This window comes from Nerophis lumbriciformis, linkage group LG03 (assembly GCF_033978685.3).
Source record: "Nerophis lumbriciformis linkage group LG03, RoL_Nlum_v2.1, whole genome shotgun sequence".
NCBI lineage: Eukaryota > Metazoa > Chordata > Actinopteri > Syngnathiformes > Syngnathidae > Nerophis > Nerophis lumbriciformis.
The window spans coordinates 4,368,720-4,395,000 of NC_084550.2; the positions used below are offsets into that span (position 1 = coordinate 4,368,720).

Consider the following 26,281-nt stretch of genomic DNA (forward strand, 5'->3'; position numbering starts at 1 on the left):
CCATAGTGGATCTAACATAATAGTGAGAGTCCAGTCCATAGTGGATCTAACATAATAGTGTGAGAGTCCAGTCCATAGTGGATCTAACATAATAGTGTGAGAGTCAAGTCCATAGTGGATCTAACATAATATAGTGAGAGTCCAGTCCATAGTGGATCTAACATAATAGTGAGAGTCCAGTCCATAGTGGATCTAACATAATAGTGTGAGAGTCCAGTCCATAGTGGATCTAACATAATAGTGAGAGTCCAGTCCATAGTGGATCTAACATAATAGCGAGAGTCCAGTCCATAGTGGATCTAACATAATAGTGTGAGAGTCCAGTCCATAGTGGATCTAACATAATAGTGTGAGAGTCCAGTCCATAGTGGATCTAACATAATAGTGTGAGAGTCCAGTCCATAGTGGATCTAACATAATAGTGTGAGAGTCCAGTCCATAGTGGATCTAACATAATAGTGTGAGAGTCCAGTCCATAGTGGATCTAACATAATATAGTGAGAGTCCAGTCCATAGTGGATCTAACATAATAGTGAGAGAGTCCAGTCCATAGTGGATTTAACATAATAGTGAGAGTCCAGTCTATAGTGGATCTAACATAATAGTGTGAGAGTCCAGTCCATAGTTGTAGTTTTCAATTGCGAGGTGTTCAAATGGCCATGTAAAAACGCTCATGCTAATCGATAGCATGTCTATGGCAAATCCCATTGGGCTTAGCATCGAGCTAGTGTGGACTTCACGTTTGAGTGTTTTCTATCAGGCACACTTGCTCTGTTGGCGTAAAATGCGACGAAGGTATAAAAATTTGGCACCGTTTTTTTTTTTTTTTTAACGCAAATCAAGTACTGACTGAATTTCGGTCGGTGCCTGTAAGAGTACCAAATTTGGTACCTGGTCCCTGCAGTCCGTAACACAAAAGTCAGACAGTCAGGAAAACCAACTCAATGTTGTTGTTTTTTTACAGTCACTGGCCTTTTTTTTTTTTTTTTTTTTAGAAAGACCAGCTGTGACATTTATCCACCATTGCCTTTTTACACAGAACCGGGGTCTCTGAAGGTGGAATATTGCCAGTCTGCTGTGGCACAAGTGCTCGGGTTGTTTAAGTACTTTTTTTTTTCTTCGCTTTTGGACTCTTAAGTGCATCCGCTTTTGGACCTCGAAAGCATGGAGTGACAGTAAGCGAGGCCGGTTGCTATGGCAACAACCCAACTCATTTTCGACCTTGTCAATACCGAGTGTGTGGAGGGGGGGTCTGTAGTTCTGTTAGGAAATACTTTCTTGGGGGGGGGAACATTTTGCAATTGAACAAGGAAACTTTTTGGTTTTTGGCGCGTCCAAACACAGAACAAAAAACACCCGCGGGCACAAAAGTATTGGGACTTGGACTTGTTTCGGTAGAAAAACTACTGCAGTACTAGGTGGTCTTGTCTTATGTTGAGCCCTACAAAGTGTTTGTACTGTAAGTATTGTGCTCGTTACACACCGGCCGTTTGATTGTAACGTGCACTTTAGTTGCAGTTTTCATGACCAAACTTGGCGGGAATGCTAATCCGTAGCATGTCTATGGCATATGCAATGTAAATTAGCATTGAGCTAGCCTTACTTTTTGAGAGCTTTCTATCAGGCACGCTTGCTTTGTTTTTATAAAATATATTAAGTCCATTTCACTCCCTGTACTGAAAAGTAAAATGTGTCCCAATTAGGGATGGGTACCTTTCACATCTGAACCGATACAGTACCGATTCCAGGTACGCGGGAATTCGATATCGGAACTCAAATTTCCAAATATGTTTATTAAACTTGTTTAACATTTAACATAATGATAGCTATGTTATCATTAGCAAGTATTTATTTCACTTGGTCCAAGTCGGGAAGTAGTCTTTGCCATTAAGTTAAATACATGCCGGTCTTGTTTTATGTTGAGCCCTACAAAGTGTTTGTACTGTAAGTATTGTGCTCGTTACACACCGGCCGTTTGATTGTAACGTGCACTTTAGTTGCAGTTTTCATGACCAAACTCGGCGGGAATGCTAATCCGTAGCACGTCAATGGCATATGCAATGTAAATTAGCATTGAGCTAGCCTTACTTTTTGAGAGCTTTCTACCAGGCACGCTTGCTTTGTTGGCATGGGACATTGTAATTTGCTTCGAACCTTTTTGACCCTGCTCAGTGGCTTTGCGGTAGGTCGTGAGTTCGAACCCCGGGCCGAAAAATGGCACCCGTTACCTCCCCTGCTTGGCACTCAGCATCAAGGGTTGGAATTGGGGGTTGAATCGCCCAAAATGATCCCCGGGCGTGGCCACCGCTGCTGCTCACTCCTCCCCTCGCCTCCCAGGGGGGGTGGAACAAGGGGATGGGTCAAATGCAGAGGGTAATTTCACCACACCTAGTGTGTGTGTGTGTGTGACAATCAGTGGTTAATTTGAGTGCTTGTTTTACCAAAAATGTACCAAAAATGTGGTACGGTTTGATTCGACGTAAATCGGTACCCGGGTAGTACCGAGGGAAATGGGTCGATACTTTGATTCGGTGTCAGTCCCTAGTCCCAATACGTTTGTCCCCGGTATATAAATACATGACATTACAACACAACAGAACAGGATAAAGTGAACAATATGTTCAGTAAGAGAAACCAACAGGTCTTTGAACGCCTCATCAGACTATAAAAATAAAATTCTCAAGGATCAGAGGCATCCTTTTTTCGCTCCGGTCAAAGATGAACGAGCAGATCCTTAAGGCACTTGAACGCCACGCCAAAGACCTCACATCTCCCGTTACCCGCTGCCCCACCGCTCGTAGTCTCCGTGAGTTCTGATGATTTGATGTTTGCCCGTCCCCTCATTAGGTCCACCGTCCCCTCATTAGGTCCACCGTCCCCTCATTAGGTCCACCGTCCCCTCATGAGGTCACTGTCCCCTCATTAGGTCCACCGTCCCCTCATGAGGTCCACCGTCCCCTCATTAGGTCCACCGTCCCCTCATTAGGTCCACCGTCCCCTCATTAGGTCCAGCGCATTTACATTTGAAAAGAAGCTGCGGAATAGAAGAAGCTATGCTGAGTCCCAATGGAGATGAAGGAGTCGCCACCGGAGGGCTTCCGGACCAGGTGGGTCTGCGCCTGGCTCCGCCCCCCTACCCCTCAGCCGGGCCCGCTCGGTCCGCCTCCAGTCACTCGTGTCAGCGAAGATGATCCATTATCCGAGGGCGCTTCCCCCCCACGTGATGGTCGGCGGTCTGGGTGGCGTTGTGGTTTTTTTTTTTTCCCGCGTTTCGTCCCGACGAGGCAGCGGCGCGGCCGTGGCGCTAGTTGCCCACCAGGGGGCTGAGGTCGCCGTGGTGGTTCTTTAGCTTCTTCTTGAAGAGGGAGATGGTGGAGGGTTTGTACAAGATGATCCAAGGCTCCGACGACGCCGCGCTCTGGCTGCAAGTGTCCGAGCCGCTCACAGTGGGGATGCGGGGAGACCTGAAGGCAGCACCAGACATTTTTTTATTCATTATTGCCTAGGAAAAACTCACAACCCCAATGGGACGTCGATGTGAATGACTATGAGAAACCTTGGAGAGGACCCTAGGGGAGATCGGATGCAATGGACTAGCATAATATTGTGAAAGTCCAGTCCATAGTGGATCTAACATAATAGTGAGAGTCCAGTCCATAGTGGCTCTAACATAATAATGACAGTCCAGTCCATAGTGGATCTAACATAATAGTGAGAGTCCAGTCCATAGTGGATCTAACATAATAGTGTGAGAGTCCAGTCCATAGTGGTTTTAACATAATAGTGAGAGTCCAGTTCATAGTGGATCTAACATAATAGTGAGAGTCCAGTCCATAGTGGATCTAACATAATAGTGTGAGAGTCCAGTCCATAGTGGATCTAACATAATAGTGAGAGTCCAGTCCATAGTGGATCTAACATAATAGTAAGAGTCCAGTCCATAGTGGATCTAACATAATAGTAAGAGTCCAGTCCATAGTAGATCTAACATAATAGTGTGAGAGTCCAGTCCATAGTGGATCTAACATAATAGTGAGAGTGCAGTCCATAGTGGATCTAACATAATAGTGTGAGAGTCCAGTCCATAGTGGATCTAACATAATAGTGAGAGTCCAGTCCATAGTGGATCTAACATAATAGTGTGAGAGTCCAGTCCATAGTGGATCTAACATAATAGTGTGAGAGTCCAGTCCATAGTGGATCTAACATAATAGTGTGAGAGTCCAGTCCATAGTGGATCTAACATAATAGTGAGAGTCCAGTCCATAGTGGATCGAACATAATAGTGAGAGTCCAGTCCATAGTGGATCTAACATAATAGTGTGAGAGTCCAGTCCATAGTGGATCTAACATAATAGTGAGAGTCCAGTCCATAGTGGATCTAACATAATAGTGAGAGTCCAGTCCATAGTGGATCTAACATAATAGTGAGAGTCCAGTCCATAGTGGATCTAACATAATAGTGAGAGTCCCGTCCATAGTGGATCTAACATAATAGTGTGAGAGTCCAGTCCATAGTGGATCTAACATAATAGTGTGAGAGTCCAGTCCATAGTGGATCGAACATAATAGTGAGAGTCCAGTCCATAGTGGATCTAACATAATAGTGTGAGAATCCAGTCCATAGTGGATTTAACATAATAGTGAGAGTCCAGTCCTGTCCTCAAAAGTCACACAAAAAAATTGTTTAAAATTCAGTGTTGGCGCTAGGCATTTTCAAAATGGGGCCCCATCAAGTCATAAAAATGGGGTCCCACAGCACATTTTATATGATAAAATAATGTTGACTAATTGTAGCGAAACGGGTCGATTGTATCGTTCTGTGACTTCTTTTTCATTATTTATCGTCTTGAATCCTTCAAACTGATCAATTGATGATTGAATTTGACCTCAAATGTATTTGTGTGCTTACTTGATGGTGATGTGCAGCAGCAGCTTGGCTACCATGGCGACCACCGTGAGGATGAGGAGGGCGGCCAGGGCATAGATGGTCCACACTGCACACACACACACACACACACACACACACACACACACACACACACACACACACACACACACACACACACACAGTGTAAGTGTTGGAGCCGCGGCCATTAGAAAGAGCATAAATTGCAGCAGAAAGAAAAGAGGAGGAAACATCTGCTCGGAAAGCTTTTCAGCAAACAAAGTGTCAGAGAGAGTTGATGCATTATCTTCCACAGCTGCGTGCTCGCAATAAAACTGCACTGCTTTAGAAGAAAACATCACAGAGTCAAAGTTAATGTCCTGATACGGTACACCCCACCCGGCTGACGCGTCCCGTAAATGAAATCAAACCGAGTTAAACATGCGAGTCCTTTATATGAGGAACCAGACTTACTTGCTCCTTCACCTAAAAACACTTGAATAACGACTGTATTAAGCAGTAGGACCATGTGACTATTACCAGCCAATCAGAAAATAATAACTATTAATATTAAGTTCTATTATTTATATGTATAATACAAATTATAAAACAATATTGAAAAAAAATTAAAAAGTATATTATAGTAATAAGGAATTTTCATAGATTTATTTTGTCAACAGAATTACTTATAATCTATTTTTGTGTGGTAATTTATTTTCCTTTTTTTCCTTATCAATTACTTATTGTATGAAGTATTTCAGTGAGTACCCTAAAACGATAAAAAATCAAGTTGATTAAATTGTTTGAATTTAAAAAAATAAAATAATAATAATAATAATTGAAGACTTTAAGTAGTAGCCTCATTATGGTTTTCTAATTTTGAAACATAATTTGATACCTTAGTTAACACTTAAGTGAACATAACGATACATGTCCTTAATTTAGAAATTTTACACAAAAAAATCTAACTACTGTATTGTATCTGTAGAGGCTTAAGATAATAATAGTATTTATTAAAAATGTATTATTATTTTTATTTACTTTGTGGGAGTGGCGAAAGTGCTGCCCGAGGGTCAGTCAGAGACGGTGGCTTGTTTCTATTTATCCTGCAAAACATTATATAAACACAATAAAATAAAATAAAAAGTACATGTAAAAAAATAGAGTTAATAAGTGTTAAATTAAAAAAAAAAAAAAATAATAATAATAATATATATATATATATATAAATATATATATATATATATATATATACATATATATATATATATATTTTTTATACATATATATATATATATATATATTTTATTTATTTTAATTTTAACTCTTAACTCTATTTTTGTACATTTACTTAAAAAAAAAAAAAATATATATATACTATATATATATATATATATATATATATATGTACATATATATATATATATATATATATATATATATATACATATATACATATATGTATATATGTATATATATATATATATATATATATATATATATATATATATATATATATATATATATATATATATATATATATATGTATGTATATATATTTTTTTTTTAATTATTTTTTTTAATTTGAACTCTTATTAACTAAATTTTTGCTTAAAAATGCTTAAAAAAAAATAAAATAAAAAATAATATATATATATCCATCCATCCATCCATCTTCTTCCGCTTATCCGAGGTCGGGTCGCGGGGGCAGCAGCCTAAGCAGGGAAGCCCAGACTTCCCTCTCCCCAGCCACTTCGTCCAGCTCTTCCTGTGGGACCCCGAGGCGTTCACAGGCCAGCCGGGAGACATAGTCTTCCCAACGTGTCCTGGGTCTTCCCCGCGGCCTCCTACCGGTGGGACGTGCCCTAAACACCTCCCTAGGGAGGCGTTCGGGTGGCATCCTGACCAGATGCCCGAACCACCTCATCTGGCTCCTCTCCATGTGGAGGAGCAGCGGCTTTACTTTGAGCTCCCCCCGGATGACAGAGCTTCTCACCCTATCTCTAAGGGAGAGCCCCGCCACCCGGCGGAGGAAACTCATTTCGGCCGCTTGTACCCGTGATCTTGTCCTTTCGGTCATAACCCAAAGCTCATGACCATAGGTGAGGATGGGAACGTAGATCGACCGGTAAATTAAGAGCTTTGCCTTCCGGCTCAGCTCCTTCTTCACCACAACGGATCGATACAGCGTCCACATTACTGAAGACGCCGCACCGATCCGCCTGTCGATCTCACGATCCACTCTTCCCCCACTCGTGAACAAGACTCCGAGGTACTTGAACTCCTCCACTTGGGGAAAGATCTCCTCCCCAACCCGGAGATGGCACTCCACCCTTTTCCGGGCGAGAACCATGGACTCGGACTTGGAGGTGCTGATTCTCATCCCAGTCGCTTAACACTCAGCTGCGAACCGATCCAGTGAGAGCTGAAGATCCTGGCCAGATGAAGCCATCAGGACCACATCATCTGCAAAAAGCAGAGACCTAATCCTGCAGCCACCAAACCAGATCCCCTCAACGCCTTGACTGCGCCTAGAAATTCTGTCCATAAAAGTTATGAACAGAATGGGTGACAAAGGGCAGCCTTGGCGGAGTCCAACCCTCACTGGAAACGTGTCCGACTTACTACCGGCAATGCGGACCAAGCTCTGACACTGATCATACAGGGAGCGGACTGCCACAATCAGACAGTCCGATACTCCATACTCTCTGAGCACTCCCCACAGGACTTCCCGAGGGACACGGTCGAATGCCTTCTCCAAGTCCACAAAACACATGTAGACTGGTTGGGCAAACTCCCATGCACCCTCAAGGTCCCTGCCGAGAGTATAGAGCTGGTCCACAGTTCCACGACCAGGACGAAAACCACACTGTTCCTCCTGAATCCGAGGTTCGACTATCCGGCGTAGCCTCCTCTCCAGTACACCTGAATAGACCTTACCGGGAAGGCTGAGGAGTGTGATCCCACGATAGTTAGAACACACCCTCCGGTTCCCCTTCTTAAAGAGAGGAACCACCACCCCGGTCTGCCAATCCAGAGGTACCGCCCCCGATGTCCACGCGATGCTGCAGAGTCTTGTCAACCAAGACAGCCCCACAGCATCCAGAGCCTTAAGGAACTCCGGGCGGATCTCATCTACCCCCGGGGCCTTGCCACCGAGGAGCTTTTTAACTACCTCAGCAACCTCAGCCCCAGAAATAGGAGAGCCCACCACAGACTCCCCAGGCACTGCTTCCTCATAGGAAGACGTGTTGGTGGGATTGAGGAGGTCTTCGAAGTATTCCCTCCACCGATCCACAACATCTGCAGTCGAGGTCAGCAGAACACCATCCTCACCATACACGGTGTTGATAGTGCACTGCTTCCCCTTCCTGAGGCGGCGGATGGTGGACCAGAATTGCTTCGAAGCCGTCCGGAAGTCGTTTTCCATGGCCTCACCGAACTCCTCCCATGTCCGAGTTTTTGCCTCTACGACCGCTGAAGCCGCACACCGCTTGGCCTGTCGGTACTTGTCCGCTGCCTCAGGAGTCCTATGAGCCAAAAGAACCCGATAGGACTCCTTCTTCAGCTTGACGGCATCCCTCACCGCCGGTGTCCACCAACGGGTTCTAGGATTACCGCCACGACAAGCACCAACTACCTTGCGGCCACAGCTCCAATCAGCCGCATCGACAATAGAGGCGCGGAACATGGTCCATTCGGACTCAATGTCCAGCACCTCCCTCGTGACATGTTCAAAGTTCTTCCGGAGGTGGGAATTGAAACTCTCTCTGACAGGAGACTCTGCCAGACGTTCCCAGCAAACCCTCACAATGCGTTTGGGCCTGCCAGGTCTGTCCGGCATCCTCCCCCACCATCGCAGCCAACTCACCACCAGGTGGTGATCGGTAGAAAGCTCCGCCCCTCTCTTCACCCGAGTGTCCAAAACATGAGGCCGCAAATCCGATGACACAACTACAAAGTCGATCATGGAACTGCGGCCTAGGGTGTCCTGGTGCCAAGTGCACATATGGACACCCTTATGCTTGAACATGGTGTTCGTTATGGACAATCTGTGACGGGCACAAAAGTCCAATAACAAAACACCGCTCGGGTTCAGATCCGGGCAGCCATTCTTCCCAATCACGCCTCTCCAGGTTTCACTGTCGTTGCCAACATGAGCGTTGAAGTCCCCCAGTAGAACGAGGGAATCCCCCGGGGGAGCACTCTCAAGTACTCCCTCGAGTGAATCCAAAAAGGGTGGGTACTCTGAGCTGCGGTTTGGCGCGTAAGCGCAAACCACAGTCAGGACCCATTCCCCCACCCGAAGGCGGAGGGAAGCTACCCTCTCGTCCACCGGGTTGAACTCCAACGTACAGGCTCTGAGCCGGGGGGAAACAAGAATTGCCACCCCAGCCCGTCGCCTCTCACTGCCGGCAACGCTAGAGTGGAAGAGAGTCCAGCCCCTCTCGAGAGAACCGGTTCCAGAGCCCTTGCTGTGCGTCGAAGTGAGTCCGACTATATCTAGCCGGAACTTCTCTACCTCGCGCACTAGCTCAGGCTCCTTCCCCCCTAGCGAGGTGACGTTCCACGTCCCAAGAGCTAGCTTCTGTAGCCGAGGATCGGACCGCCAAGTGCCCTGCCCTCGGCTGCCGCCCAGCTCACATTGCACCCGACCTCTATGACCCCTGCTATGGGTGGTGAGTCCATTGGAGGGGGGACCCACGTTGCCTCTTCGGGCTGTGCCCGGCCGGTCCCCATGGGGACAGGCCTGGCCACCAGGCGCTCGCCATCGTGCCCCACCTCCAGAGGGGGGCCCCGGTGACCCGCGTCCGGGCGAGGGAAATCTGGGTTCATTGTTTGTTTTCTTCATAAAGGTCTATATATATATATATATATATATATATATATATATATATATATATGTATACATATATATATATATATACCGTATTTTTCGGAGTACAAGTCGCACCGGAGTATAAGCCGCACCTGCCGAAAATGCATAATAAAAAAGGAAAAAAACATATATAAGTCGCACTGGCCAAACTATGAAAAAAACTGCGACTTATAGTCCGAAAAATACGGTATATATATTTCTTTTTTTAAGCATTTTTAATGAGAAAAAAAAACAAAAATACAAAAACATTAAAGTGCATTGTTTGATTTTTCTGTATCTCAGTGGAAGAACTTTTGACACCGCCAGAAGAAAATGTTAAATAATAATAATGTTTAAAAAAGTAAATATAATTACATTTACAAATATTGTGTTCATGATGACATTAAATAGCCACAACAGTCACAGGATGGCTTGAAATGTAATCCCTCAATAAAAAAGATCAGCGATAATTGTTGGCCAAGAGGTCTGTTGCCATGGCGATGGACTATAACATCATCGTCACTGTTCAGAATGCTTCCGCAAAAAAACAAAGCCTAGCTCCACAACATCCACGTCCAAACAAAAAAAAGATTAAAAACGAAGTGTTGTTTCTGGACGCTTTCCTTCTCGCTAATCACAAAATTCCGACGCGGTTCCGTGCAACGACGTGTCCTCGTACGCCCCGGGCGACGGCTTTGACAGCAACCATCTTCATTGATAACCTGTTTGACGTCGGGAGGAGACGCGTAAGGGGGGTTGTGGTCCGCATGGCGGGAAATATTTGTATCAGCTTGTACCTGCACGGTCTAACCAGGTGCAACTCTGCAATCACTAATATGGTGACTTTATTTTGGATTGACACGGTCAGAAATATTCTCATTTACTGAGAGCTGTTCCTAATATTTTGACCATTTCATGTTGCCAAATAGGGCATCTCCAACATGTTGTTGCACAAACAAATAGAGAGATAGTTAAGTGCCATTAAGTGCGCTAATAACGTGCGGATGACTACAATTGTTGTCCGTATTTTTTCAACTCTCAAATCCCTTCACTAGCTTCCTGTTCCACTCAGGATTGAATTCAAAGTCTCCCTACTAACCCACCAGGGCCTCCATGGAAATGCCCCCCTCTACGTCAAATAACTACTCACCCCCAAATCCTCCACACGACACCTCCGCTCCGGACAGACTAACCTCCTCCAACCTCAGAGGACAAAGCTACGCTGTCTGTGGAACGCTCTCCCTGACCACCTGAGGGCACCACAGACTGTGGATGCTTTTAAAAAAGGCTTAAAAGCCCTTCTTTTTTAAAAAAGCCTTTTTTTTTAGATGTACGCATACTAGTTTTAGCTATTTGGTGTCAAGACTTGGTCCTGGGTGTTAGCTTTTCCCGGATGCAACGGAAAGTTGGCTCGGGCGAGACGGGAATGAAGGTACATGATTTATTAATACATCAAAAAAAAGTACAAACGAAAAGCGCGCACAGTGGCGGAGAATAAACTATGAAACCAAAAAGACTATAAACATGGAACAAAAACCTACTTGGCTTGGACAAAAATAGTTGCATGAAGAATGGAAATGGAAAGAAGTATCAGGCATGGACAGAGCATAAATGTGGTGAGGTCGTCAGAAAGACAAACTGAAACTGGCTTTGTACCGAGGATGTCGTTGTGGCTTGTGCAGCCCTTTGAGACACTTGTGATTTAGGGCTATATAAATAAAGATTGATTGATAAAGATTGATTGAAAACACTGAACTTAAATACTACAGACATGATTAACGAAAACGGGTGCGTGACTCAAGACGTGAAACAGGTGCGTGACGTGACAGGTGAAAACTAATGGGTTGCTATGGTGACAATCAAGAGTGCACAATGAGTCCAAACGTGGAACAGGTGAAACTAATGGGGTAATCATGGAAACAAGACAAGGGAGTGAAAAGACAGAAACTAAAGAGTCCTATAACTAAACAAAACATGATTACACAGACATGACATTTGGCTTTTCTATTTTTTATTTATTTCTTTATTATCTTTTTTTATTTATTTTTAATACACTGTAGCACTTTGAGATTGTTTACTCAATACAAAGTGCTTTTTACAAATAAAATCTATTATTATTATGTACTTTGTGGACGCCGTAAGTTTTTGCTGTCGTCCAGCATTTTGTTTCTGTTTACTTTGTAGCCAGTTCAGTTTTACTTTCGCTTTGCATAGCAATTGCCTTTTTTCCTTTCCCTTTTGTTCATTTTTGGTTTAAGCATTACATACCTTTTTTGAAAAACACTGGAATAACGGACAGGAAGCAGAGAGTAGAGAAGAAGGTGGAGGTATGACTGGGACATACTAGTAGAGTAGAGAAGAAGGTGGAGGTAACTAGTAGAGTAGAGAAGAAGGTGGAGGTATGACTGGGACATACTAGTAGAGTAGAGAAGAAGGTGGAGGTAACTAGTAGAGTAGAGAAGAAGGTGGAGGTATGACTGGGACATACTAGTAGAGTAGAGAAGAAGGTGGAGGTATGACTGGGACATACTAGTAGAGTAGAGAAGAAGGTGGAGGTATGACTGGGACATACTAGTAGAGTAGAGAAGAAGGTGGAGGTATGACTGGGACATACTAGTAGAGTAGAGAAGAAGGTGGAGGTATGACTGGGACATACTAGTAGAGTAGAGAAGAAGGTGGAGGTATGACTGGGACATACTAGTAGAGTAGAGAAGAAGGTGGAGGTATGACTGGGACATACTAGTAGAGTAGAGAAGAAGGTGGAGGTATGACTGGGACATACTAGTAGAGTAGAGAAGAAGGTGGAGGTATGACTGGGACATACTAGTAGAGTAGAGAAGAAGGTGGAGGTATGACTGGGACATACTAGTAGAGTAGAGAAGAAGGTGGAGGTATGACTGGGACATACTAGTCGAGTAGAGAAGAAGGTGGAGGTATGACTGGGACATACTAGTAGAGTAGAGAAGAAGGTGGCGGTATGACTGGGACATACTAGTAGAGTAGAGAAGAAGGTGGAGGTATGACTGGGACATACTAGTAGAGTAGAGAAGAAGGTGGAGGTATGACTGGGACATACTAGTAGAGTAGAGAAGAAGGTGGAGGTATGACTGGGACATACTAGTAGAGTAGAGAAGAAGGTGGAGGTATGACTGGGACATACTAGTAGAGTAGAGAAGAAGGTGGAGGTATGACTGGGACATACTAGTAGAGTAGAGAAGAAGGTGGAGGTATGACTGGGACATACTAGTAGAGTAGAGAAGAAGGTGGAGGTATGACTGGGACATACTAGTAGAGTAGAGAAGAAGGTGGAGGTATGACTGGGACATACTAGTAGAGTAGAGAAGAAGGTGGAGGTATGACTGGGACATACTAGTAGAGTAGAGAAGAAGGTGGAGGTATGACTGGGACATACTAGTAGAGTAGAGAAGAAGGTGGAGGTATGACTGGGACATACTAGTAGAGTAGAGAAGAAGGTGGAGGTATGACTGGGACACACTAGTAGAGTAGAGAAGAAGGTGGAGGTATGACTGGGACACACTAGTAGAGTAGAGAAGAAGGTGGAGGTATGACTGGGACATACTAGTAGAGTAGAGAAGAAGGTGGAGGTATGACTGGGACATACTAGTAGAGTAGAGAAGAAGGTGGAGGTATGACTGGGACATACTAGTAGAGTAGAGAAGAAGGTGGAGGTATGACTGGGACATACTAGTAGAGTAGAGAAGAAGGTGGAGGTATGACTGGGACATACTAGTAGAGTAGAGAAGAAGGTGGAGGTATGACTGGGACATACTAGTAGAGTAGAGAAGAAGGTGGAGGTATGACTGGGACATACTAGTAGAGTAGAGAAGAAGGTGGAGGTATGACTGGGACATACTAGTAGAGTAGAGAAGAAGGTGGAGGTATGACTGGGACATACTAGTAGAGTAGAGAAGAAGGTGGAGGTATGACTGGGACATACTAGTAGAGTAGAGAAGAAGGTGGAGGTATGACTGGGACATACTAGTAGAGTAGAGAAGAAGGTGGAGGTATGACTGGGACATACTAGTAGAGTAGAGAAGAAGGTGGAGGTATGACTGGGACATACTAGCGCTGTGGGTCTCGCCGGGTCCAGCCCACTGACCTGGCATGTTGTGCTCCGGTTTGCCGGGGCTGGACGTGATGACGTAGAGGATCTGCGTGGAGCGTCCTTTGGAGGTGAGGTTGGAGCTGTCGGTGACGGCGGCGGGCGGCTGAGGAGGTGCCACCGTGCTTAGGAAGCCGCCGTCGCCGTCATCGTCCTCGTCGTCCTCCTCCTCGCTTTGGCTCCTCAGCGCTGCAGGGAGACAGAAGAGCGTCTGTTGGAGTCGTGTCTCTCGGCAGAGCGAGGCCCGGCCTTTCAAGTGTGCGAGTACACATGTGGCCGCCTCTCCACACAACGTTCAAGCGCTCCTTTTAACCTGCTGAGAGCACCAGATGGCCACCGCGCGCCTCATAAAACAACAGCTTAACTCATTTGTGGGCTCCCAGAGGAATGCTGGATGCCTAAACATTTACTGACTAACGCACACACACACACACACACACACACACACACACATACATGTCTTGCCTACTTTGTGTGGACCCACGTTTGGTTAGTAGGTTGTGAGGGCCCCCCTTTCCACTATAGCTAGAATGATGAAAAAAATATATCTAGCACTAGATGGGAGTAGAGAGTTGCAACCTCACTTCAGAATGCAAAACACACAAAGTAAAACAAATATTTTACTTCTGTAGTTGTGAGGTCCAGGCAAATGTCCTCACAAGTCAAAAGGTCCTCACAGAAAGGGTGGTTTGTAGAGATGCGCGGCTTGCGGGCACAACCGCGGAGTCCGCGGATTATCCGCGGATCGGGCGGATGAAATTTAAAAAAAATTAGATTTTATCAGCGGGTCGGGTCGGGTCGGGTCGGGTCGGGTCGGGTCGGGTCGGGTCGGGTCGGGTCGGGCGATTGAAAAAAAAAAAAAAAAAGATTTTAAATAGATTCAGGCGGGTGGCAGTTAAACCAATTGGGAAATATATATACATAGTTAAATGTTGTTAGCCACATACGAAAAACGAGCAGGCACCTGCTGCATATGCCACAACAGAAGAAAAGAAAAGAAAAGAGATGGACACTTTTACGGAGCGGAGGGGTCCGGGACCGAGGCCCCTTCCCCCGAGAGGGCCCCACCGGGAGCCGTAGCTGAGGCGATCCGCGAGAAGGGCCCGACGCACGTCCAGGGTCACCACCGCGCCCACCGCCTCGTCCGCCTTCGCCGCGGCCGGCGTCACGCACAGCAGGTAAGCAGCTTACCTGCCCGCCACCCCCGTGGCCGGGGGCTCGTAACAGGGGTCACTCCGCGCGCTCCGCCCGCGCAGCTTACCTGCCCGCCACCCCTGTTGCCGGGGGCGCGTAACAGGGGTCACTCCGCGCGCAGTGCGCTCACGAAAGGGGTGGGGCTCACCCTGGTTGATATAGACAGCAGGACGGTGGCCATGGAAGTCGGAACCCGCTAAGGAGTGTGTAACAACCCACCTGCCGAATCAACTAGCCCTGAAAATGGATGGCGCTGGAGCGTCGGGCCCATACCCGGCCGTCGCCGGCAGCGAGACGCGCTTGGAGGTGCGCTCAGCGCGGCTCCCATATGATTGCGCACTGGTGTGCGTCTGGGCCGTGACAGCGTGGCACGCGAATGTCTGTGCTGCATTGGATCAGTCTCCTTTCTTTAACAGGCAAAAGCTTTATAACCTCACTAATGCCTTGCATCGTCTATATTAGATATATAACAACGGGCGGGTGCGGGCGGATGCAGTTCTGATCAAATGTTAGATCGGGTGGATTGCGGATGGTTGACGACTTTCTGATGCGGTTGCGGATGAAATAATTGCCTATCCGCGCATCTCTAGTGGTTTGTAAAGTGTATGTCTACACAGGGATGGTGAGACAAGTGCACACACACACGCACGCACGCACGCATGCACACACACACACACACAGATGTCATCCATCAGCATCAGAGCTGAATCGCTCAGCTCATGTTTGGACGTGAAGTTATTAGCTGTAGGGCTAGAAATGATCTAATTGATAGAATCTCAGTGTCAGTGACCTGAAAAATGTCAACTGTAACAACAATAATAACGATAATAACAATAATAATAATAATAGTGTAATAATAACGATAATAATACTGTAAGAATATTTGCAGTAATGATATTGTAATAATAATACTGTAATAATAATAATAATTATTTAAAAATAATAATAATAAAAAGAATAACAATGATATTAATATTTACATACTAATAATCATAATAATAAATATTATATTTTACATTTAAATCATAGCACAATTTAAATGATGGCATTAAGATGAAAATAAAATTACCTGCAAAACTAATTTAATCACCTAAACAAAACAAAATGAATGATAATAATAATAATAATAATAAATAGTGTAATAATAATAATAATACAATTGTAAGAATATTGCACTAATACTAATGTAATAGTAATACTGTAATAAAAATAATAATTGTAATTGAAAAATTATAACGATTATAAGAATAAAATAGCAATAATAATTACATAATAACAATAATAATAATAATAATAATAATAAATATTATATTTTATATCTAAATAATAGTACAATTTAAAATTATGGTATTACGATAAAAATTTAATTACTGGTAAAACTAAACAAAGTTAATGATAATTCCAATGATAGTGTAATAACAACAATAATAATACTGTAAGAATAATTGCACTTATAATAATGTAATAATAACACTGTAATAATAATCATTATAATAAAAATAAAATTATAATTAAAAGGAATACAAAATAGTAATAATAATTACATAATAATAATAATAATAATAATTATTATAATAATAAATATTATATTTTATATCTAAATAATAGTACAATTTAAAATTATGGTATTACGATAAAAATAAAACTACGGGTAAAACTAAACAAAGTTAATGATAATTCCAATGATAGTGTAATAACAACAATAATAATACTGTAAGAATAATTGCACTTATAATAATGTAATTATAACACTGTAATAATAATCATTATAATAAAAAAAATTATAATACAAATAGTAATAATATTTATGTAATAATAGGCACACCCCCAATATTGTTGTCTGGGTGGGAATCAGGAAAAATTCGGGAGAATGGTTGCTCCGGGAGATTTTCGGTAGGGGCACTGAAATTCGGGAGTCTCCCAGGAAAATGGGGAGGGTTGGCAAGTATGACTGGGAGACGCAACTGCTCTGTACTTCTCTCTACGTCCGTGTACCACTCCGTACAGCGGCGTTTTGAAAAGTCATACTTTTTGAAAATGATACCGATAATTTCCGATATTAAATTTTAAAGCATTTATCGGCCCATTTCCGGACATCTCTACTTTTAACCCAATTAGGTGAAATCCCATAATCTCCCACGGCACACCAGACTGTATCTCATGGTTGGAAAACTGTCTTAGACTACGATAAGGGCCAATAAAAACGAGCTGTGGACTGAAAATGTTCCCTGAGGGCACACTTTGGACCCCACTAAGCTACATTATCCATCCATCCATGTTTGTATCTATTCATCAATGTTTCCAACAACAAAACACATGTTTTCTATGCCGAACACACGCACATGGTCTTCAAATGAGATTGTGGTTTCTGCAGTGAGGCGTATTTTCTTCCTTCCTCCTCTCACTCTGACAATGCCACTTTCTTCCATGACAACCATCAGATTTAGATCAGTTTGTAGCTTTGAAGTCTTTTTCTCCCAGTTGTAATGACAGCGTTTTTAGCCCGCAGAGGAACTAAGTTACTCCGACTGTCATTGTCAATTCTAATCTATCGTCCGTCTGCGTCCAATGTCTCACTGACGTCTGTGTCCAATGTCTCACTGACGTCTGTGTCCAATGTCTCACTGACGTCTGTGTCCAATTCCTCACTGACGTCTGTGTCCAATGTCTCACTGACGTCTGTGTCCAATGTCTCACTGACGTCTGTGTCCAATGTCTCACTGACGTCTGAGTCCAATGTCTCACTGACGTCTGAGTCCAATGTCTCACTAACGTCTGTGTCCAATGTCTTACTAACGTCTGTGTCCAATGTCTCACCGACGTCCGCGTCCAATGTCTCACTGAGGTCTGTGTCCAATGTCTCACTGACGTCTGAGTCCAATGTCTCACTAAAGTCTGTGTCCACTGACGTCTGAGTCCAATGTCTCACTGACGTCTGTGTCCAATGTCTCACTAACGTCTAATTCCAATGTCTTACTAACGTCTGAGTCCAATGTTTCACTAACGTCTGAGTCCAATGTCTCACTGACGTCTGTGTCCAATGTCTCACTGATGTCTGAGTCCAATGTCTCACTGACGTCTGTGTCCAATGTCTCACTGACGTCTGTGTCCAATGTCTCACTGACGTCTGTGTCCAATGTCTCACTGACGTCTGTGTCCAATGTCTCACTGACGTCTGAGTCCAATGTCTCACTGACGTCTGAGTCCAATGTCTCACTGACGTCTGAGTCCAATGTCTCACTGACGTCTGAGTCCAATGTCTCACTGACGTCTGAGTCCAATGTCTCACTAACGTCTGAGTCCAATGTTTCACTAACGTCTGTGTCCAATGTCTCACTGACGTCTGAGTCCAATGTCTCACTGACGTCTGTGTCCAATGTCTCACTGACGTCTGTGTCCAATGTCTCACTGACGTCTGCGTCCAATGTCTCACTGACGTCTGTGTCCAATGTCTCACTTACATGTGTCCATTGTCTCACTGACGTCTGCGTCCAATGTCTCACTGACGTCTGCGTCCAATGTCTCACTGACGTCTGTGTCCAATGTCTCACTGACGTCTGCGTCCAATGTCTCACTGACGTCTGTGTCCAATGTCTCACTGACGTCTGTGTCCAATGTCTCACTGACGTCTGCGTCCAATGTCTCACTGACGTCTGAGTCCAATGTCTCACTAACGTCTGTGTCCAATGTCTCACTAACGTCTGTGTCCAATGTCTCACAGACGTCTGCGTCCAATGTCTCACTGACGTCTGTGTCCAATGTCTCACTGACGTCTGCGTCCAATGTCTCACTGACGTCTGCGTCCAATGTCTCACTGACGTCTGTGTCCAATGTCTCACTGACGTCTGCGTCCAATGTCTCACTGACGTCTGAGTCCAATGTCTCACTGACGTCTGTGTCCAATGTCTCACTGACGTCTGTGTCCAATGTCTCACTGACGTCTGAGTCCAATGTCTCACTGACGTCTGAGTCCACTGACGTCTGTGTCCAATGTCTCACTGACGTCTGTGTCCAATGTCTCACTAACGTCTGTGTCCAATGTCTCACTGACCTGTGTCCAATGTCTCACTGACGTCTGCGTCCAATGTCTCACTGACGTCTGTGTCCAATGTCTCACTAACGTCTGTGTCCAATGTCTCACTGACGTCTGCGTCCAATGTCTCACTGACGTCTGCGTCCAATGTCTCACTGACGTCTGCGTCCAATGTCTCACTGACGTCTGTGTCCAATGTCTCACTAACGTCTGTGTCCACTGACGTCTGTGTCCAATGTCTCACTGACGTCTGTGTCCAATGTCTCATTAACGTCTGTGTCCAATGTCTCACTGATGTCTGCGTCCAATGTCTCACTGACGTCTGCGTCCAATGTCTCACTGACGTCTGCGTCCAATGTCTCACTGACGTCTGTGTCCAATGTCTCACTAACGTCTGTGTCCAATGTCTCACTAACGTCTGCGTCCAATGTCTCACTGACGTCTGTGTCCAATGTCTCACTGACGTCTGAGTCCAATGTCTCACTGACGTCTGCGTCCAATGTCTCACTAAAGTCTGTGTCCACTGACGTCTGTGTCCAATGTCTCACTGACGTCTGTGTCCAATGTCTTACTAACGTCTGTGTCCAATGTCTCACTGACGTCTGTGTCCAATGTCTCACTGACGTCTGTGTCCAATGTCTTACTAACGTCTGTGTCCAATGTCTCACTGACATCTGTGTCCAATGTCTCACTGACGTCTGCGTCCAATGTCTCACTGACGTCTGAGTCCAATGTCTCACTAAAGTCTGTGTCCACTGACGTCTGTGTCCAATGTCTCACTAACGTCTGTGTCCAATGTCTTACTAACGTCTGTGTCCAATGTCTCACCGACGTCTGCGTCCAATGTCTCACTGACGTCTGTGTCCAATGTCTTACTAATGTCTGTGTCCAATGTTTCACTGACGTCTGTGTCCACTGTTTCACTGACGTCTGAGTCCAATGTCTTACTAATATCTGTGTCCAATGTCTCACTAACGTCTGTGTCCAATGCCTCACTGACGTCTGAGTCCAATGTCTCACTGACGTCTGTGTCCAATGTCTCACTGACGTCTGAGTCCAATGTTTCACTAACGTCTGTGTCCAATGTCTCACTGACGTCCGGTACCGCCTGGGATTTGTTCCCCCTTTTCTCCATTAGCCTTTCCTCAAGTGTCCACATGTATTCGCAATGATAGAGAGAGAGAGAGAGAGAGAGAGATCTGCGGTGAGGTCAGCGACTCTCTGCAGGCTTTTTGTTCTCCGGCTTCACGCGGCGCGATCACGCAATCAGGGAGTCGCAGTGTTCCCGAAACGTGGGCGGCGTTCAAAAGTCGCCGTGCATCTCATCAGGCGAAGCGAGGCGGGCTGCCGCGGCTCGATAAGGACATTTCAACAGAGGAGCCAAAATATGAGTTCAGAACGCAGCATCGCCTCAGGCCGTCAGACGCTGACGAGCTAATGGAAAAGCCAAAGCAACGCAAAAAAGTCCATCGTGCCAATGAGGATCTTATTGGGGCTGGAACCCACCCTAGAGCTGAAACCTGTCAATCCCAAGGACTGACCCAACCTATCATACCACCAACTAGTTAAAGGGGAACATTATCACCAGACCTATGTAAGCGTCAATATATACCTTGATGTTGCAGAAAAAAGACCATATATTTTTTTAACCGATTTCCCAACTCTAAATGGGTGAATTTTGGCGAATTAAACGCCTTTCTAATATTCGCTCTCGGAGCGATGACGTCACATCGGGAAGCAATCCGCCATTTTCTCAAACACCGAGTCAAATCAGCTCTGTTATTTTCCGTTCTTTCGACTGTTTTCCGTACCTTGGAGACATCATGCCTCGTCGGTGTGTTGTCGGAGGGTGTAACAACACGAACAGGGACGGATTCAAGTTGCACCAGTGGCCCAAAGATGCCAAAGTGGCAAGAAATTGGACGTTTGTTCCGCACACTTTACCGACGAAAGCTATGCTACGACAGAGATGGCAAGAATGTTTGGATATCCTGCGACACTCAAAGCAGATGCATTTCCAACCATAAAGTCAAAGAAATCTGCCGCCAGACCCCCCATTGAATCTGCCGGAGTGTGTGAGCAATTCAGGGACAAAGGACCTCGGTAGCACGGCAAGCAATGGCGGCAGTTTGTTCCTGCAGACGAGCGAGCTAAACCCCCCTGGATGTCTTGGCTCACACCGTCCCTTATGCCACGGAAGATGATCAAGAGAAGAATATGGACCCTAGCTTCCCTGGCCTGCTGACATCAACTCCAAAACTGGACAGATCAGCTTTCAGGAAAAGAGCGCGGATGAGGGTATGTCTACAGAATATATTAATTGATGAAAATTGGGCTGTCTGCACTCTCAAAGTGCATGTTGTTGCCAAATGTATTTCATATGCTGTAAACCTAGTTCATAGTTGTTTTTTTCCTTTAATGCCAAACAAACATACCAATCGTTGGTTAGAAGGCGATCGCCGAATTCGTCCTCGCTTTCTCCCGTGTCGCTAGCTGTCGTGTCGTTTTCGTCGGTTTCGCTTGCATACGGTTCAAACCGATATGGCTCAATAGCTCCAGTTTCTCCTTCAATTTCGTTTTCGCTACCTGCCTCCACACTACAACCATCCGTAATCTGTTGAATCGCTTAAGCCGCTGAAATCCGAGTCTGAATCCGAGCTAATGTCGCTATAGCTTGCTGTTCTTTCCGCCATGTTTGTTTGTGTTGGCATCACTGTGTGACGTCACAGGAAAATGGACGGGTGTTGAGAAACGATGGTTAAAATCAGGCACTTTGAAGCTTTTTGTAGGGATATTGCGTGATGGGTAAAATTTTGAAAAAAACTTCGAAAAATAAAATAAGCCACTGGGAACTGATTTTTAATGGTTTTAACTCTTCTGAAATTGTGATAATGTTCCCCTTTAAAGTCCTCAATTACAAGCTTCAAAAAACTTAAAAAAAGAGTTTTTTAAGACTATTTACTGTCTTCACTGAATCCAAAACGCACAAAAACAAACTATTAATGTACCATACTTACCGGACTATAAGGCGCACTTAAAATTATTTTTTTCCTCAAAACTCGACAGTGCGCTTAATAACCTGGTGCGCCTAATGGCTGTCGTGTCGTTTTCGTCGGTTTCGCTTGCATACGGTTCAAACCGATATGGCTCAATAGCTTCAGTTTCTTCTTCAATTTGGTTTTCGCTACCTGCCTCCACACTACAACCATCCGTTTCAATACATGCGTAATCTGTTGAATCGCTTAAGCCGCTGAAATCCGAGTCTGAATCCGAGCTAATGTCGCTATAGCTTGCTGTTCTTTCCGCCGTGTTTGTTTGTGTTGGCTTCACTATGTGACGTCACAGGAAAATGGACGGGTGTTGAGAAACGATGGTTAAAATCAGGCACTTTGAAGCTTTTTGTAGGGATATTGCGTGATGGGTAAAATTTTGAAAAAAACTTCGAAAAAATATAATAAGCCACTGGGAACTGATTTCTAATGGTTTTAACCCTTCCGAAATTGTGATAATGTTCCCCTTTAAAGTCCTCAATTACAAGCTTCAAAAAACTTTAAAAAAGAGTTTTTTAAGACTATTTACTGTCTTGTGACGTCACAGGAAAATGGACGGGTGTTGAGAAACGATGGTTAAAATCAGGCACTTTGAAGCTTTTTGTAGGGATATTGCGTGATGGGTAAAATTTTGAAAAAAACTTCGAAAAAATATAATAAGCCACTGGGAACTGATTTTTAATGGTTTTAACCATTCCGAAATTGTGATAATGTTCCCCTTTAAAGTCCTCAATTACAAGCTTCAAAAAACTTAAAGAAAGAGTTTTTTAAGACTATTTACTGTCTTCACTGAATCCAAAACTCACAAAAACAAACTAATAATGTACCATACTTACCGGACTATAAGGCGCACTTAAAATATTTTTTTCCCTCAAAACTCGACAGTGCGCTTAATAACCTGGTGCGCCTAATGTACGGAATACTTCTGGTTTTGCTTACCGACCTCGAAGCAATTTTATTTGCTAAATGGTGCAATGATAAGTGTGACCAGTAGATGGCAGTCACACATAAGAGATACATGTAGAAACGTACGTGTTTTCGTACTCCCAACAGGAGTCTTCAACAACAGTGAAACCCTACCTTGGTATAGCAGAGCAAAGCCCTGGGCTTGGTTGGTGCGATCCGAGAAGAAGTAAACGATGACGAAGTCTCCAGTGATGTTGACCACCTCTCTCGGGGGGCTGCGCCAGTCAAAGCGCGCCACCACCTGGTTGGTGTAGCCGTTCAGCACCTCCACCATGTCGGCCTGATCCGAGATGTCGAAGAAGGTGAAGTTGAACAGGATGGCCGAGGATCCGGGCACCTGCACCGTCCAGTAGCAGACACGGCTGGCTCCGTATTTGTCGGGAAAGTCGGGCGAGTAGATGACTCCGGACGGGGAGGTCAGGTTCCCCCCACACGACCCCACCCGGGCTGTTATGAAGACAGCAAGGCAAAACATTGGGAAGAAGAACGGGTAAGTTGAGTTAGTTTAGCGCGACTCTGCCACTGACTGTCGAAGACGATGACCCAGCCGTCTCCGCCGCACGGCTGCGTGTGGTCGCCGAAGCACACGTGGTTGCACTCCATGCCGGGGGACTCGTCGTGGTCCTGCAGGTCCACTTCGTTGCCGCAGAAACAAGCGTACCCCGACTCCATGCCGGCAAGCTGCACAGACACAACATGTTCAGTCTTCACTGAGCACTTTGGAGATTTTCAAGCTGTTTCACCACGAAACCCGCAGCCTTGTTGACTGGCCTGTCTCTCTCTATCTCCTCCACGCTTTTGACATTGTGCATCCCGGTGGAGCAGGGGTCTCTCTGACTGCGGCTGTAATTACAGCCGGGGCGTTTATTTTGCTAAACCACAAAGAGGACGGGCTTGTAAGGCGATAACTGGAAAGGGGTGCGTCCAATATTCAATTCTGTTTTTGACCTTTTATACATTTTTGGAGTGGAAATGAAAACATGACTCTCTTTGATTATTTGGGCATTCATTAGGAAGCAATATGAGCTGGCCATGGATGAAGTGCTGGCTGTCCAGAGTCGGGACCCGGGGTGGACCGCTGGCCTGTGCATCGGTTGGGGACATCTCTGCACTGCTGACCCGTCTGCGCTCGGGATGGTCTCCTGCTGGCCCCACTATGGACTGGACTCTCACTATTATGTTAGATCCACTATGGACTGGACTCTCACACTATTATGTTAGATCCACTATGGACTGGACTCTCACTATTATGTTAGATCCACTATGGACTGGACTCTCACACAATTATTTTAGATCCACTATGGACTGGACTCTCACACTATTATGTTAGATCCACTATGGACTGGACTCTCACTATTATGTTAGATCCACTATGGACTGGACTCTCACACTATTTTGTTAGATCCACTATGGACTGGACTCTCACACAATTATGTTAGATCCACTATGGACTGGACTCTTACTATTATGCTAGATCCACTATGGACTGGACTCTCACACCATTATGTTAGATCCACTATGGACTGGACTCTCACACTATTATGTTACATCCACTATGGACTGGACTCTCATACTATTATGTTAGATCCACTATGGACTGGATTCTCACACTATTATGTTAGATCCACTATGGACTGGACTCTCACACTATTATGTTAGATCCACTATGGACTGGACTCTCACTATTATGTTAGATCCACTATGGACTGGACTCTCACACAATTATTTTAGATCCACTATGGACTGGACTCTCACACTATTATGTTAGATCCACTATGGACTGGACTCTCACTATTATGTTAGATCCACTATGGACTGGACTCTCACACTATTTTGTTAGATCCACTATGGACTGGACTCTCACACAATTATGTTAGATCCACTATGGACTGGACTCTTACTATTATGCTAGATCCACTATGGACTGGACTCTCACACCATTATGTTAGATCCACTATGGACTGGACTCTCACACTATTATGTTACATCCACTATGGACTGGACTCTCATACTATTATGTTAGATCCACTATGGACTGGACTCTCACACTATTATGTTAGATCCACTATGGACTGGACTCTCACACTATTATGTTAGATCCACTATGGACTGGACTCTCACTATTATGTTAGATCCACTATGGACTGGACTCTCACACTATTATGTTAGATCCACTAGGGACTGGACTCTCACACTATTATGTTAGATCCACTATGGACTGGACTCTCACTATTATGTTAGATCCACTATGGACTGGACTCTCACACAATTATGTTAGATCCACTATGGACTGGACTCTTACTATTATGCTAGATCCACTATGGACTGGACTCTCACACCATTATGTTAGATCCACTATGGACTGGACTCTCACACTATTATGTTAGACCCACTATAGACTGGACTCTCACTATTATGTTAGATCCACTATGGACTGAATTCTCACACTATTATGTTAGATCCACTATGGACTGGACTCTCACACTATTATGTTAGATCCACTATGGACTGGACTCTCACTATTATGTTAGATCCACTATGGACTGGACTCTCACACTATTATGTTAGATCCACTATGGACTGGACTCTCACACTATTATGTTAGATCCACTATGGACTGGACTCTCACTATTATGTTAGATCCACTATGGACTGGACTCTCACACAATTATTTTAGATCCACTATGGACTGGACTCTCACACTATTATGTTAGATCCACTATGGACTGGACTCTCACTATTATGTTAGATCCACTATGGACTGGACTCTCACTATTATGTTAGATCCACTATGGACTGGACTCTCACACCATTATGTTAGATCCACTATGGACTGGACTCTCACACTATTATGTTAGATCCACTATGGACTGGACTCTCACTATTATGTTAGATCCACTATGGACTGGACTCTCACTATTATGTTAGATCCACTATGGACTGGACTCTCACTATTATGTTAGATCCACTATGGACTGGACTCTCACTATTATGTTAGATCCACTATGGACTGGACTCTCACACTATTATGTTAGATCCACTATGGACTGGACTCTCACTATTATGTTAGATCCACTATGGACTGGACTCTCACACTATTATGTTAGATCCACTATGGACTGGACTCTCACACTATTATGTTAGATCCACTATGGACTGGACTCTCACA

At 44.5% G+C, this 26,281-nt stretch overlaps 1 protein-coding gene across 2 annotated transcripts in view; it reads right to left on the reverse strand.

Annotated features, from left to right (window-relative positions):
- Positions 1-482: 482 nt before the first annotated feature.
- kremen1 (kringle containing transmembrane protein 1) overlaps positions 483-26,281 on the reverse strand; it is a 266,356-nt gene continuing 240,557 nt past the window's right edge. Inside the window, exons 5-9 of one of the 2 annotated variants that reach the window (XM_061942079.2) lie at positions 23,640-23,793; positions 23,227-23,559; positions 13,867-14,058; positions 4,913-4,997; positions 483-3,464 (exon numbers count right to left, since the gene is read on the reverse strand). In XM_061942079.2, coding sequence (XP_061798063.2) covers positions 3,305-3,464; positions 4,913-4,997; positions 13,867-14,058; positions 23,227-23,559; positions 23,640-23,793 — 924 coding nt within the window. In that variant the 3' untranslated portion in view covers positions 483-3,304. Of the gene's footprint in view, positions 3,465-4,912; positions 4,998-13,830; positions 14,059-23,226; positions 23,560-23,639; positions 23,794-26,281 lie in introns of both variants that reach the window. The other variant, XM_072912511.1, reaches the window with a different exon arrangement.